A 16962-nucleotide genomic window follows, 5' to 3' on the forward strand; every position below is an offset into this window, starting at 1 on the left:
GTTCCTTAACTGTGATACAAACTTACTGCCGGGACATTATCCACCTGGGCCACTCTGTATTGCCCCATCAGACCTGGGGGTAATGGGGAGCCAAGGTGAACGTGAAGCTCATGACTCTTGTTGAGCTGTGAGTAACAAAGTCCACTGTCTCTAATCCAAGAGTCTCGAGTGTTCTGCACATTCAAGAAGTTGTGGTTGTCTTGCTTGCAAATAGGGTAGAAACCTCAGACCTTTCAGTTCTTGACAAACTTCACTGTGACTCTTCACAAGTCCTTCCATAATTTTCTGGCTTTTAAAATGTTTCTAGACTTTGATTTTTTATTATTGCTCAAAGTCCACTGAGTTGGGACACTTCATTAAAAGACCAAAAATATAATTTAAGTTTATATTTTAAATATCTTGTTGGGTCTTTGAAACTGTATTATTAATAAAGGCAGATTAAATAAAAAGTGAACCTATTAATTGTAGATTAAATACTTCATACAACTGCTTTGTTTCAAAATTTAAGGCCCATATACACAAAAATGAAAATAAGATTGATATAAAATAAGGAAAAGTTTAAAAGGAAGAGTATAGGAAATAAGTAAAATGACTTTTTTACTTTTTCCCTGTATCATTATCACACCTTCAGTTAACTAAACATGTGTGCTATTGTTTGCCTCCTGTCTCCCCTGCAAGACTCTAAGCTCCATGAGAACAGGAATTGTGTTCATCTTGTTTACTGTGAAAGATACTTGACACACAGCAGATGCTAATACATGTTTCTTTCCTCCAAATAAACTATAAAATAAAGAGGAGTGGAAGAGAAAGGGGGGAGCACAAAATTATGGTTAGCCTATTTGCCTCTCTCACTAACAGAGAACTTCAGCAATGTGTCTGGTTAAAACAGTAAATTTCCCAGCCTCCTTTGGAAACAATAAACTGTGGAAAATTCTGAAAGAGATGGGAATCCCAGACCACCTGACCTGCCTCTTGAGAAACCTGTATGCAGGTCAGGAAGCAACGGTCAGAACTTTACATGGAACAACAGACTGGTTCCAAATAGGAAAGGGAGTGTGTCAAGGCTGTGTATTGTCACCCTGCTTATTTAACTTATATGCAGAGTACATCATGAGGAACGCTGGGCTGGAAGAAGCACAAGCTGGAATCAAGATTGCCGGGAGAAATATCAATAATCTCAGACATGCAGATGACACTACCCTTATGGCAGAAAGTGAAGAGGAACTCAAAAGCCTCTTGATGAAAGTAAGAGGAGAGTGAAAAGGTTGGCTTGAAGCTCAACATTCAGAAAACAAAGATCATGGCATCTGGTCCCATCACTTCATGGGAAATAGATGGAAAAACAGTGGAAACAGTGTCAGACTTTATTTTTTTGGGCTCCAAAATCACTGCGGATGCTGATTGCAGCCAGGAAATTAAAAGACGCTTACTCCTTGGAAGGAAAGTTATGACCAACCTTGATAATACATTAAAAAGCAGAGACATTACTTTGCCAACCAAGGTCCGTCTAGTCAAGGCTATGGTTTTTCCCGTGGTCATGTATGGATGTGAGAGTTGGACTGTGAAGAAAGCTGATCGCCAAAGAATTGATGCTTTTGAACTGTGGTGTTGGAGAAGACTGTTGAGAGTCCCTTGTACCACAAGGAGATCCAACCAGTCCATTCTAAGGGAGATCGATCCTGGGTGTTCATTGGAAGGACTGATGCTAAAGCTGAAACTGCAATACTTTGGCCACCTCATGCGACGAGTTGACTCACTGGAAAAGACTCTGATGCTGGCAAGGGTTGGGGGCGGGAGGAGAAGGGGATGACGGAGAATGAGATGGCTGGATGGCATCACCGACTCTGTGGACATGAGTTTGAGTGAACTCCGGGAGTTGGTGATGGACAGAGAGGCCTGGCGTGCTGTGATTCAGGGGGTCGCGGAGAGTCGGACACGACTGAGCGACTGAACTGAACTGAACTTTGGAAACAAGAGTTGTCGAAGAGATATAAATGCAAATACTGGGACTTCCAAGAAAACTCTTTATGCTCTATCACACTTTCCCCTTCTTGGTCCTTGGAATATACATGATGACTAGAGTCCCAGTAGTCCTTGGACGTTGAGAGGAAAGCCAAAGAATGTAGAGACTTCAGCTTTGATTCCCTTGAACTCCTGAACTAACGTCAGCAACTGTTTTCCTCCAGAATTCTCATCTAAAGATTTTAAGCCACAGTTAAGTAGGTTGTCTCTGATATTGCAGTCAGATCTAATACTAATTATTACAGTCCATGAAACACATGTCATGAATTTCTATAAATAGGACTATTATGCAACTATGTTTCCCTCCATTAGTGGTGAGAAAGTGGTTGGAGAAGGAGTCATAAATTTGAAGTATTGAAATTGTTGAAGTATAAACCTAAGAAAAGTCATTGGATATCCAAGCAAACATAACAGAAATTCTTAACCACAAGTCAATATGAGATTTTAAAAACTGTCAAAAAATCATTGGTCTTAAGTGTAGATTTGTTCAAAGTTAGTTTTTCAGTAAATATTTTCACACCCCAAACATCACCCTTAAAATGTTTAATAAGGCAAACTTTTGTCAGCCTTTTGCCATTTTATTTCTTGGACTCTTTTCCTCATCCTTTAGATTTTACCAGTCACCAAGCCTTTGTGAAAATTCTCAGATTACAACTTTTCTATTTCCAGAAAAAACACCCTAGGCTAGGCTTCAATCTTCTAATCCGTAATTACTATAATTGCTTTCTAAATAGTCTTTTCCAACTCCTCTCTCATCTATCTATCTCATCTAATCTCATCTCAAATCCTTTCATTTCATTATGCTATTTTCTGCATACAGAACACTGACCATAGACTCTAAACCACACTCATTTTACTCTTAGACATCTTAGCGCTCCACTAAGTGGTGACATCATGAGAAGATACTATGTCTATACTTTTGCATTGTTCGCAATCCTGTCTTCACAGTTGAACCATATGGAGAGCTTTTGAAAAATTACTGATTCCCCAGGCCAACCCCTAAAGATTCCAATTCAATTCATCTGAGTGTGACTCAGGCACTCACATCTTTTAAAATCCCTACCCACAAGCACTAATTAATGCTGGAGACAAAATGGTGAACAAGCAGACAGAATAAATCTCACACTCTGCACACTTCATGGTTTTATTCAAACAGTGTCCTGACTAGCGGATTAAGAGGTATAAATGATCACATGTAAAATAAATAAACTACATGGACATAGCACACAGGAAAGAAAACACAGCCAATGTTTTATTAGAACTTTAAATGGAGTATAAGTTATACAAATTTTGAATCAATATGTCATTAACCTGAAACTAATATCATAAATCAGCTATAAGTCAATTTTTAAAAAACGCCCTGGGTATGTGTGCACTCATAAACACACCTACCTACAGGAACACATACATACAACCTCCCTCAGACATAACTTACCCATCTTTTGAAATCAAGTCCCACTTCCTTTGTGAATCATTCTTTGATGACATCTTCAATACCAACCTCCCTTTCCTAACTCCATTTGATGTGCCCACCCACCCCCAACCTCTTGAGGCAACTTGGGTTGTTATTTTTTCTGTATCACACAATTATCACCTCACTCTATGCTGTCAAGCTGCTCATCTGTAAAACAAGCACAATGGCCTCGTTGACCTTAAAAGTCTCTCTCTTTGACTCTAACAGCCTATGAATTTATGATATGTCTGCACTGCCCAATTCAGCACTCATTACATATGATGTTTTCCACTAATTATTTGATATCTATATATCTGCTATTGCCAACTAAAGTCTAGATCCTTTAAAGGAACGTGGTTTTATATCTCTGTGACATTTCCCTACCCTCAGCACAATGCTAGATGCTTAAACGTGCCTTGACCAATATGTAAAATCAGACTGGACATAGTATGAAAAACAGAGATTAGTGAAGGGAAATCCTTTGAGGAAGAAATTTTATAAACTAGATGGGCTCTGGAGAAAGACTGGCTGGGTTACTCACCCAGCTCCTATACTCACCGGCTATGTATTAATATCACTCAAGGGAGTTACTTAACACCCCGAGGCCTCAGTTTTCTCATTTGTGAGAAAGAATTTTATAATAGTAGCTACTCATAAGATCCCCTGGAGGAGGGCATGGAAACGCACTCCAGTATTCTTGTCTGGAAAATCCCATGGACAGAGAAGCTTGGCAGGATACAGGGTCACAAAGAGTCAGACATGACTGAAGTGACTTAGCATGCACGCCTACTCATAAGGTTGTTTTAAGGATTAAATGAGAAAACACACACATATATGTAAACACAGTAGCTAGCATATATTAAGCATTTAATAAATGTTAATTATCCCATCATTATCAAAAATGCAAGGCAATGAAAAAACTAAGATTGAGGATTAAAAGAATAAAATGAGCATTTTGATGACTGTGGTGAGACTGGGGGTGTAGATTGAGACAAATTTAATAAGTAAAATAATAGAAAGTGGCAGCTCAAATAAACTTAAGCACCTACTCAGAGAAAGGCCCTTACCTCAGACTCTGTGGCCCATAAGGAAGAAAGAGAATTAGGCCAGAGATTGACTCAATGTTCTCTTTGTCCCTCTTTGTCATTACCCATACAGAAAAGGGCAATGAGTTATTAATTCATTCAACAAGTATTTATTATTACTTGCATGAGTCGGTGCTAGGTGTAAAATTATAAAAAATGAGTTTGTGGTATGGAGATAAAGCATGCAATAAACAAAGCAGAAAACACAAAGCAGAAAGTTGCACCTGACATAAAAGATACATACATAAATAATTGCAGAAGTTTATAGGAGAAAGGTCCATCTAATCAAGGCTATGGTTTTTCCAGTGATCATGTACGGATGTGAGAGTTGGACTGTGAAGAAAGCGTCAAAGAATCGATGCTTTTGAACTGTGGTGTTGGAGAAGACTCTTGAGAGTCCCTTGGACTGCAAGGAGATCCAGCCAGTCCATTCTAAAGGAGATCAGTCCTGGGAGTTCATCGGAAGGACTGATGCTAAAGCTGAAACTCCAATACTTTGGCCACCTAATGCAAAGAGCTGACTCATTTGAAAAGACCCTGATGCTGGGAAAAATTGAGGGTAGGAGGAGAAGGGGACAACAGAGGATGAGATGGTTGGATGGCATCACCGACTCAATGGACATGGGTTTCGGTGAACTCCGGGAGTTGGTGATGGACAGGGAGGCCTGGTGTGCTGCGGTTCATGGGGTCGCAAAGAGTCGGACACAACTGAGCAACTGAACTGGACTGAACTGATAGGAGAAAGAAATAAGGGAGGACTTTAGAGAAGGGATTTCAACCAAACTGTGCCTTGGAGAAACAAAAATTTGAGTTAAGGAGCATTTTTACTTCTCTGAGCAGAAGTAGAAAGAGCTAAGGCCCAAAGAAGGAAAACGTGGAAAACATCATGCTGATGCCGAGCACTCCGGCATTACTCAAAAGAGGTGTGAGCAGGGGTGGGGGAAGGAAGTAGGGAATAATAGCCAAAGATATCATTGCTTTCAGACAGAGTTAGGACATCTGGACCTTCTGTTTTCCATCCCTTTTGGCAAAATCTATATCTCTTTTTTAGAAAAATTATATTCCTCCAATAAAACATCCTATCCACTTGGAGGTAAGAACAGTAACAAATCTACATATTTGCACATGCATATTTCATATCCTATAATCTCATAACTCATCTAGCCACCTCCATAACAGAACAGCACCACATTCCCTAAAGGATAATGCACTTTAGGACCAACAATTTCTGTTACCTACCTCCTACTTATTCTTTGTTTGGGCACAAGAGCGTCTATACTTGGATTTAGATAAGACTAGGTGGGAAAATCAGCATCCTGTATGATGATTCTACACCTAAATCTTTACAGGTTCTGACCCATAACAAAAGACCGCTGAATCCATCACTGGAATAGGAGAAGGGAAGCATTTTATTTAAAGGTCTATATAATAAACATTTTCAGTTTTGCTAGTTGTACAGCTTCTGTTCCAACTACTCAATTCTGGTGTTGTAGCACAAAAGCAGCCATAGACAACACATGAACAAACAGACAAGTCTAAGTTTCTATAAAACTTTATTTCCAAGAACAGATTGCAGGCAGATTTGACCCATGGGCTACAGTTCACTAATCCTTGATTGATAACACCTAATATTTATCTCTCTCTCAACCTACATGTCCATCACAGGTTGACTGGATATATTCAGTTCAGTTCAGTTCAGTCGCTCAGTCGTGTCTGACTCTTTGCGACCCCATGAATCACAGCATGCCAGGCCTCCCTGTCCATCCCCAACTCCCGGAGTTCACTCAAACTCATGTCCATTGAGTCGGTGATGCCATCCAGCCATCTCATTCTCTGTCGTCCCCGTCTCCTCCTGCCCCCAATCCCTCCCAGCATCAGACTCTTTTCCATTGAGTCAACTCGTCGCATGAGGTGGCCAAAATATTGGAGTTTCAGCTTTAGCATCAGTCCTTCCAATGAACACCCAGGATTGATCTCCTTTAGAATGGACTGGTTGGATATCCTTGCAGTCCAAGGGACTCTCAAGAGTCTTCTCCAGCACCACAGTTCAAAAGCATCAATTCTTTGGCGATCATCTTTCTTCACAGTCCAACTCTCACATCCATACATGACCACAGGAAAAACCATAGCCTTGACTAGACGGACCTTTGTTGGCAAAGTAATGTCTCTGCTTTTTAATATGCTATCTAGGTTGGTCATAACTTTCCTTCCAAGGAGTAAGCGTCTTTTAATTTCCTGGCTGCAATCAGCATCTGCAGTGATTTTGGAGCCCAAAAAAATAAAGTCTGACACTGTTTCTGCTGTTTCCCCATCTATTTCCCATGAAGTGATGGGACCAGATGCCATGATCTTTGTTTTCTGAATGTTGAGCTTCAAGCCAACCTTTTCACTCTCCTCTTTCACTTTCATCAAGAGGCTTTTGAGTTCCTCTTCACTTTCTGCCATAAGAGTAGTGTCATCTACATATCTGAGGTTATTGATATTTCTCCCGGCAATCTTGATTCCAGCTTGTGCTTCTTCCAGCCCAGTGTTCCTCATGATGTACTCTGCATATAAGTTAAATAAGCAGGGTGACAATACACAGCCTTGACACACTCCCTTTCCTATTTGGAACCAGTCTGTTGTTCCATGTCCAGTTCTAACTGTTGCTTCCTGACCTGCATATTATACCTCTATATTTCAGGACTGAAAATGATGGAGCAGCCACAATAGTCACAAGGGCAGAAGAGAAGAAAATTATGAAGGGTTTTGAATAAGGAAATCAAATGTTGCATCATAGAAGTGACACACATTATTTCCATTTACAACTTACTGGCCATAACTAGTCATCTTTGTCATCCAATCACTTGGGAATTTCTAGTATAATCAGTACAATCTATGGAAGACAGAGCTTGTACTACTGGGCAAGGAGCATTAGTGATGAACAAAATCTAGACTAAATCAGATTGTTTTAGGAAAGTTTTCTTTCATTCAAACAAGTTTAATGTGTATAGCACTGACAAATTGTAGCCCATCAACATAAGCTTATAGACATTTCAAATGATCTTATAATCATTCTAGATAGATATAGTTGAAAGACTCATGCTCTTACAAAAGATTTATTCTTCTGTGAGAAATTCATTTGGCATATTTCACTTTATATAATGCACTAAGAAAGAGTAATTGATAAAAGAGAAAACAAGTGATTGAATGAAAAATCTGATGGTCAGACTGACAGATTTCCATCATATAAAAGGTGCAAAATAGATTAGATATGCATATATAATTATAGATCTTATTATTCTTCTTAATAATAATTTTTTAAATTATATATTTGCCCTATCAACTAAACTTCAGATCCAAGATGACACCTTCTAATATCTATCAACCAGGTTTTCTCCTAATATCTTTTGACAGAAATAATTATCAGCTTCAGTATAAGAATTCTAAGATTATTTTAATTATAGGAATAGACAGTAGGAGTTATATTCTGATTTTTGAAAGAACTAGGGACATTTCCTGGAAATGCCATTTATTGTTAAATTAATGGGATTAAGTTGAAAATAAGATTTTTCTATCTACATTTTTGCCTACTTACTGACATCAACATAAAGAAGTCCATAAACTAGTATTTATAAAAAATTACTTCCCATTTGAACATACTAATAACAAGTGATAAAACTCCCTTTCAAAATGATCCACCTATAAACAGAATCATAGAAGAGACCCTGAGAATTAGTCAATCGAATTTTCTATATCACTCAGTTCTCAAAGGAAAAACAAGTGACCACGAAAATTTTATACTAGTGCCCAAAAGATAGATGCTAATTTAATTAACTTTCAAAATCACACTGATATTATAACATAATTTTAAATTTGGAAAAATATTTTGTTTTTACAAAATAACTAAAGAAGGTAAATACATTTTCTTAAAGGAAATACAAAGATAATAAAGTGAGGAAGAACTTGGAGTGAACCCAATAATTAACTTAGTGTATGCTGGGAAAGGTTGGGGGCGGGAGGAGAAGGGGACGACGGAGAATGAGATGGCTGGATGGCATCACCGACTCTGTGGACATGAGTTTGAGTGTACTCCGGGAGTTGGTGATGGACAGGGAGGCCTGGCGTGCTGTGATTCATGGGGTAGCGGAGAGTCGGACACGACTGAGCGACTGAACTGAACTGAACTGAACTGATGACATTATATCACCTGATGCTAATTCACACAGATAATTAGACATATTTATACTGCATTTGATAAAATAAGAATTTCAAATTTTAAGATGAATATATAAAAATCAAAGCTAATTATTAATTGTAATGCAACACTCAAAAAGGAATTCAAATTCTCTCTTGTTTTTGTAACACCCTCCATTCTGTTGAATTAAAATTTATTCTCTCTCTGGATTGTATAAATCAGAGGGTTCATGATCTGACTTCAGGTACTGTTTCAATTGGCAGACAGTAGGCCATTAAGGAAGATGTACAGAAAATAAAAATTTAGCCTGGCGAACAGGCTTGACTAGCTAACTTGACTGACTAACTTAACTGCTGCTGCAAAGTCACTTCAGTCGTGTCCGACTCTGTGTGACCCCGTAGACGGAAGCCCACCAGGTTCCCCCGTCCCTGGGATTCTCCAGGCAAGAACACTGGAGTGGGTTGCCATTTCCTTCTCCAACTTAACTACTCAACCTTATCCAAAATATGAAACTACTATAATCCATTCTGCAAGGTTTTCCCTTGGAAGCCAAGGGGAAAGTTCCTTCCTGGGAGAACAGGGTACAGAGACATGAGTGAGATTCAACTCCTCCAGTGCTGCTTTCTAGACTTACCATTTAGAACCAGTGACCAAGAGACAAAAAGAAAAATAAGTTATAAGCCTCTTTTGCCCTCTTGGTTTCTTCCCATTTTCCAAGCAGCTTCCTCCATCTTCTGTTGATTATCATTCCAATACTTTTGTTTTGTTTAAGGTAGCTAGTTGGACTTTTTACATTATAATCAAGAACCCTGATTAGTACAGTCTCTAGCAAATAAACAATAGTGCTGAGCTAGTACTTGGTGGTGAATGATTCAGAACATTAAAAAAAAAAAGGCGGGGGGATATTTCCTCACTGATTCTCAACTAGTTGAGAATCATTCACCACCAAGTACTAGCTTCTAAAACTCTCCTCAGAAATCTCAAAGAAGGTTTTAGATTCATTGTCAAGGCAGTTAATTGTGTGGAAAATAAAATAACAACATGTCAAAACCTGGTTATCTGCCTAGTGTTAAGATTTGGGTGCCAATCACAAGTTCTGTTCCACACCAAGTTTGTTGGTTGTCAGAGGGAAAGGAAGTCAGCTAGATTTAAGAACTGAAAGCTAGAGCTGGAACACAGATCAGCTGATTCAAAAATGGATTACTGTAGAGGAGCTTGAGATGTTTAGTAGGTAATCTGAGGTTGTTAATACCCCAAACCCTAAGCTTAAAGTAACAAGAATTAACTCATTTCAATAATTATATTAAAAAAAACTTTAAGCCAAGGACTTCCCTGATGGTCCAGTGGTTAAGAATCCACCTTCCAATGCAGGGAATGCTGGTTCGATCCCTGGTCAGGGAACTAAGATCCATGTACTGAATCTGGCATTGCCAAACCAAAGGATTTGCCAGGTGGTTAGCAGGGTTAGCAGAGACTGGAGACAGTAAGGAAGCAGCAGATTAATTATTCAGCCTTACTACCAACTAGTCCATTCTAAAGGAGATCAATCCTGGGTGTTCATTGGAAGGACTGATGCTAAAGCTGAAACTCCAATACTTTGGCCACCTCATGCGACGAGCTGACTCACTGGAAAAGAGTCTGATGCTGGGAAGGATTGGGGGTGGGAGGAGAAGGGGACGACAGAGAATGAGATGGCTGGATGGCATCACCGACTCTGTGGACATGAGTTTGAGTGAACTCCGGGAGTTGGGGATGGACAGGGAGGCCTGGCGTGCTGTGATTCATGGGGTCGCAAAGAGTCGGACACGACTGAGCTACTGAACTGAACTGAACCACCCTTCTATATGCTGTTCTGAAAGGCAGAAATTTCATGCAACCTTTCTAGAAACGTTCTGCAAAACAAGAATCCAGCTATATTTGTTGCAGATCTGTGGCCAGTTTGGTAATACATCCCCTCCTTGGTGAAGATAGCACACACTTTACCCCATGAGTCAGCTAGGAATGTCATTCAGAGTTACCATTCCCTGATGACCTGTGTTATGGTGCTATTTGCATGAAAGTTGATTAACATATTATATAATCTAATCTTTGAAGTAACCAGAAACACTAGCTACACTATTTCTACTTAGAGATAAGGAAACTGAGGCTCAGAGAATATAAATAACCTTTTCAACATTATATTAAATGGCAGAGCAAGGATTTGAACCCAGATGTGACACTGAAGATCTCTGCTTTCTCCCATGTTACACATTTCCAGTGTGAGATCTTATCTAAAGATCAGTAACTCTAGAATTTTCATTTATTTTATAGCAGGAAACACTGGTAACTACATTAAAAATTTATATGTTCTATTCATAAAGAAGTTTGATTTCATTAAGTGAATGGGTTTGTGGGAACTTCTAGGAAGAAAAGAGATTCTGGAGACTTTTACTCCACAAAGAAATGATAGTAAAGAGTAAAGAGATAGTAAAGGCACCAAACAAAAGTGTAATTCTGTCCCATTCTTATCTGTCAGATTTTCAGCATCACTCAGTGTTTCAAGCACAGACTATAATCAGGAACAAAATATTGAATGTGTTCAATCCATAGAAGTTGATAGCAAAAGCAAAGCGGAAGCAATAATTATCCAAGACACAACTGAGTGACTAAGCATTTACTTCCACAAAGAATGTATGGAAAGATCTATTTTACTCACGCTCTCACAAACTCTGTGTGTGTCCTCAGTCATGCCTGATTCTTTGTGACCCCATGGATTGTAGCCTGCCAGGCACCTCTGTCCATGGAATTTTCCAAGCAAGAACACTGGAGTGGTTTCCCATTTCCTACTCCACTCACCAACTCTAGATGTGAACAAACTTTCTAATCGTTATTATTATTATTAAATAAAAGCTTACATTTTAATTTTTAAAATTGTCTCTAAGTTCAGTTAACATTATTCAATATTTTCAGAGCCATTTGTGTTTCCTTTTTCTATAAATTTACTATTTACATCTTTGATCAGTATTTTGACTGCCCACCTATATTTTATTGACTTGAAAGAGCTCTGTATATTCAGAAATTAGACCTTTGTCATATGTGTTGCAAATTTTTTCTTCTAGTCTATCACTTATCTTTCATTTTTTTCCTATTTTAATGACAAATTTTGCTACATTTTTTACTTTCAGTCACAGCAAATATTATCAAGAGGAAATGGAGGAGCTATAGAAGAGAAATGTGAAACCTGAAAGAGAACGGACTGATTGATGGTGGCACAAGATCAAGATCAATAGGCAGACTCACTGGTATTGATCAGTCTTCTTCCCATAGTGAGCATGGGTAGGAGGTGGAAAGAGAAAACTCCAAAGGAGGTTGTGAAAACAAAGGAGGTCATGAGAGTGATGTCTGTGGAGAGTTAGGTTTTAAGTGAAGCAAAGAGGTGAAGGGATGAAGGATGGAGAGGGAAGGTTTTCCCCAGGCCAGTAGGTCTTCTAAAGGGTGTTAAGGATTCACCACATTCATTCTCATGGATGTCCTTTAGCTTGACTAGACATTTCCCTTCATTTAACAGTGCCCTTTTCACTTAATCCTACCTGTCCAACATACACTACTGTACAGAAGCACATATTATAAATTAGTAGGGGCCATATTTTAAACTTCATTGCATCTCCTGGTACGCCCAGCACATGGTAGTTCCTCTATAAGTAGGCAGGCTTCCCTATATAGGTAAACGGTACAATCTGATGACACAAACCAGAAACCAGGGACCCACACTCTTCTTTTCCTTGTTCACAAAGTCCCACCAACTCTAACTCGGTAAAAGCTTTCAAATCCTTCCCTGTCTCTTAATCTTCACTCTCACTGTCCTAATTCAGCTCCTCATCAGTTCTCACACGGAATAACTTTCTGACTCTTCTCTCTGCTTTCAAAATTAGCCCAGTCTCATTTATCCCTTCCCAAATTAACAATTTTTTTCCAAAAAAAAAAAAATCTATTCTAATCCTTTCACCTCCTAACTAAACCTTTCATGAGAAAACTCCTTAGTATGACACACAAGTCCCTAACGGTCCAGTGTCTGCTTGACTTTCCACTTGTGTGTCCCACCCACCATCTTTCTCCACTGAACTATGTTCAATCTGTAACAAGTATATATCCCACCATATCAGTTATGTACTTAGAGTTCCCCACATGCTCCATTGCTCCACTAGGCTACTGTTCCTTAGCATAAGCCATTCCTCTGGCAGGAATTTCCTCTCAACTTTCCTAAGTCCTAATCATGTTTCACAATTCAGTACAAACTGAATTGTTCAGCTTAAACAAATCATATCTACTAGTAAGCCTTCCACAATATGTGCAAACACGCACACTCACACATACATGGAAAATGTGTTACTCCCTGCTTTGTACTACCATAGCACTTTGTTCAGATCTATATTATAACAATTGTTACATTATATTGAAGGTATTTATTTATAGGACTGTCTCCAACTAAACTACAAGCATCTCAGGCCAAGGTTTGAAATTCCATTTTTGCACATTACTTAACACTATAAATACCTGTACATTCAGGTATCAATAAATGTTTACTGAAAGAATGAATGCATGAATATTCATTAACTGATGGATCCTCTCACCTTTCTACCACTTTTCTACTACATGGAAGCAGGATTCTGCACGTGAACTACTCCTGCTATGTGCCAGTTGATTAGATTCCACAGCCGGTTCCAGAAATGAGAGAAAGAATACAAAGGAGAGCAATCCCGTTTGCAACAAAACTCAGCTGTATTCCAGCACATTCATTTCCACCCCAGTAAGCACCTCAAACTAGACAAGAAAATGCTATATCTGACCTTCCGAGAGTAGTTTTAAAGCCCTGCCAGAGATTCAGAAGTGTTCGTTGGGAAGTTATGATGACTGGAAAACATGAACAACAGAAAGTTATTTTGAGTATTCCCTAGACAAGGTCAAGGGGCGTGAAATTTTCTAGTTGCTTGATACACATCAGAGCACCATAGAGAAAAATCAAAGCATTAAACAAGAAGATGGAATGCTCCATTTAAGTGTTTGGGTCACAAGTAAGTGGCACAACATGACTCTGTATGTTTTGAAAGTGATGCTTATAAATGCTATTCAAATTTGAGGTTGTAAGACCAGAATGATAGTATTTGTAGACCTCTGATCAGTAAAAATTGACTATAAGCCCTTGAAGGTGAGGTCTTGTCTATTTGTCACTGAACATCCTTCTAGACTTAAGAAGAGAAGTAAAATATGAAGGTTAACAGGAATTTAGAAAATTAGCTCATTATTTGTTTTAGATTTTATCTAAAACGTCTGTAGATTTTTGTGCACTAAATCTTTCTAAAATGCTCTTTTAACATAGACTTTTTTAACATTCCTGTCCAACACACCTAAATTACAAAAATAATTATATGTGGTTATTTATATATAATGAGAGAAATACTACAAAGATGAGTGAAATTGAAAAGCTGCCCTCTAGAATAATTCTGAGCACCAAGCTTATTAGAATCTAAGGCCCCGCAATGACTGTAGGGAATCCAACCCCACACTGCTGAATTCTGACAAATCAGTGAGACAAGTTCTTGGCTGAAAAAAAGCTCAGCTCATCCTATTCAGCCTCATTATTTATAGATGTGAAAAACAGTCTGGAAGCAAAGAGACATGCCGAGGTTCAAAGAGTGCCCAGTGGCAGATACTAGTCTTCTAATTCTCTGGTCAGATGCCAGGAAGGAAAACCCACATTGCTGTTTTCTGTCAATTTCCAAACTTCTTCAAAGCCTTTTAAAAAATACCTGACAATGTATAGCATTGGTGCATGCTCAGTTCATGTTCAACTCTCCGTGACTCCATAAACTGTAACCCACCAGGCTCCTCTGTTGGTGGAATTTTCCAGGTGGGAATACTGGAGTGGGTTGCCATTTCCTTCTCCAGGGATCTTCTGGACCCAGGGATCGGATCCACTTCACCTGTGTCTCCTGAACTGGCAGGCAGATTCTTTACCACTGTACTACCTGGAAAGTCCAAAGAGCCATAAAACTTTATTCATTGAGGTTCACTAAAGACAAAATAGTGTGCAAAGATATTCCTATTAAATGTAGCATTTTTTTTTGATGCTGTAACTCCAGCACATTAAATAGTCCCTGGCACATAGTAAGCACTAGATAAATATTTGTTAAAGGATATTAATACCAAAACCAACAATAAAGTAAAACCTGACTCACCTGAAAAGACCCTGATGCTGGGAAAGATTGAGGGCAGGAGGAGAAGGGGACGATAGAGGATGAGATGGTTGGACTCAATGGACATCGGTTTGGGTGGACTCCAGGAGTTGGTGATGGACAGGGAGGCGTGGTGTGATGTGGTTCATGGGGCCGCAAAGAGTCGGACACGACTGAGCGACTGAACTGAACTGAAGAAACTGGAGCACATGAATGTGGAGCTATTAACAATGACCAGAAAACCACAATGAGATGCCACCACACACTCAACAAGAGAGATAAAATTAAAGAAATTGACGATACCAAGTGCTGGTGAAGATTAAGGATGACTGACCCCTATGCTGTCCATTGCCGGTAGGAGTATGAATTGGTTCAACAACTTTAGAAAATACCTTGTCAATATCTACTAAAGCTAAACATATGCATACTCTATCCCTTGGCAATTCCACTTTGAGATATATATATATATATCTCCAAGAGAAACGAGTAAATATATCCACCAAAAGACATATACAAGAACACAAAATAGATGCTACATAACAATGTAAAAGAATAAATTAAGACACTCAACAACATGGATGAAAGTCACAGATATCATGCTGCACAAAAGAAGCCAGGCAATTCATACAAGCTCCATTTAAATGACGTTCAAGAACCAGCAAAACTAATCCACAGTGATAAAAATCTGAATAGTGATTACCTATTTGTAGTTGTTCAGTCACTCAGTCATGTCTGACTCTATATAACCCCGTGGACTGCCACTCCTTTATCCTCCATTATCTCCTGGAGTTTGCTCAAACTCATGTCTATTGAGTCAGGGATGCCATCCAACCATCTCCTACGTCACCCTCTTCTCCTCCTGCCTTCAATCTTTCCCAGAATCAGGGTCTTTTCCAATATGTTGGCTCTTAGCATCAGGTAGCCAAAGTATTGGAACTTCATCCTCAGCATCAGTCCTTCCAATGAATATTCAGAGTAGATTTACTTTAGGATTGACTGGTTTGATCTCCCTGATGTCCAAGGGACTCTCAAGGGTCTTCTCCAGCACCAAAATTCAAAAGCATCAGTCCTTCAGCCTTCTTTAGGGTCCAACTCTCATATCCGTTCACGACTACTGGAAAAACTATAGCTTTGACTATATGGACCTTTGTTAGCAAAGTGATATCTCTGCTTTTTAATACACCGTCTAGGTTTGTCATTGCTTTTCTTCCAAGGAGTAAGCGTCTTTTAAGTGTCTTTCATGGCAGCAGTCATCAAACCTGCAGTGATTTTGGAGCCCAAGAAAATAAAATCTGCCACTGTTTCCACTTTTTCTCCATCTATTTGCCATGAAGTGAAGGTATGAGTTGCCATGATCTTAGTTTTTTGAAGGTTGAGTTTTAAGCCAGCTTTTTCACTCTCCTCTTTCACCCTCATCAAGAAGTTCTTTAGTTATTCTTTGCTTTCTGCCATCAGAATAGTATCATCTGCATATCTGAGGCTGTTGATATTTCTCCCAGTAATCTTGATTCCAGCTTGTAATTCATCCAGCATTTTGCATGACGTACTCTGCATATAAGTTAAATAAGCAGGGTGACAATACACAGCCTTGATGTACTACTTTCTCAATTTTTAACCAGCCCATTGTTCCATATCCAGTTCTGTTACTTCTTGACCTGCAGACAGGTTTTTCAGGAGGCAGGGAAGATGGTCTGGTATTTCCATCTCCTTAAGAATTTTCCACAGTTTGTTGTCATCCACACAGTCAAAGGCTTTAGCATAGTCAATGAAGCAGAAGTAGATGCTTTTCTGGAATTCCCTTGTATTTTCTATGATCCAACAGATGTTGGCAATTTGATCTCTTGTTCCTCTGTCTTTTCTAATCCAGTCTGTACCTCTGGACATTCTCTTTTCATGTACTTTGAAGCCAAGCTTGAAGGATTTTGAGCATTACCTTGCCAGCATGTGAACTAAGCACAATTACACAGTTGTTTCAACAGTCTTTGGCATTGCCTTTCTTTTGGACTGGAATGA

At 39.0% G+C, this 16962-nt stretch overlaps 1 protein-coding gene across 1 annotated transcript in view; it reads right to left on the reverse strand.

Moving 5' to 3' along the window:
- The window catches only part of LOC148775652 (doublecortin domain-containing protein 1-like), a 175557-nt gene that overhangs the window by 32617 nt on the left and 125978 nt on the right, over window positions 1-16962 (reverse strand). Inside the window, exon 8 of the mRNA XM_088843396.1 lies at window positions 27-173. Within this exon, the coding sequence (XP_088699522.1) occupies window positions 27-173 (147 nt within the window). The remainder of the gene's footprint in view (window positions 1-26; window positions 174-16962) is intronic.

This window comes from Moschus berezovskii, chromosome 14 (assembly GCF_049115385.1).
Source record: "Moschus berezovskii isolate FMDL1 chromosome 14, NW_MosBer_1.0, whole genome shotgun sequence".
NCBI classification, from domain to species: domain Eukaryota; kingdom Metazoa; phylum Chordata; class Mammalia; order Artiodactyla; family Moschidae; genus Moschus; species Moschus berezovskii.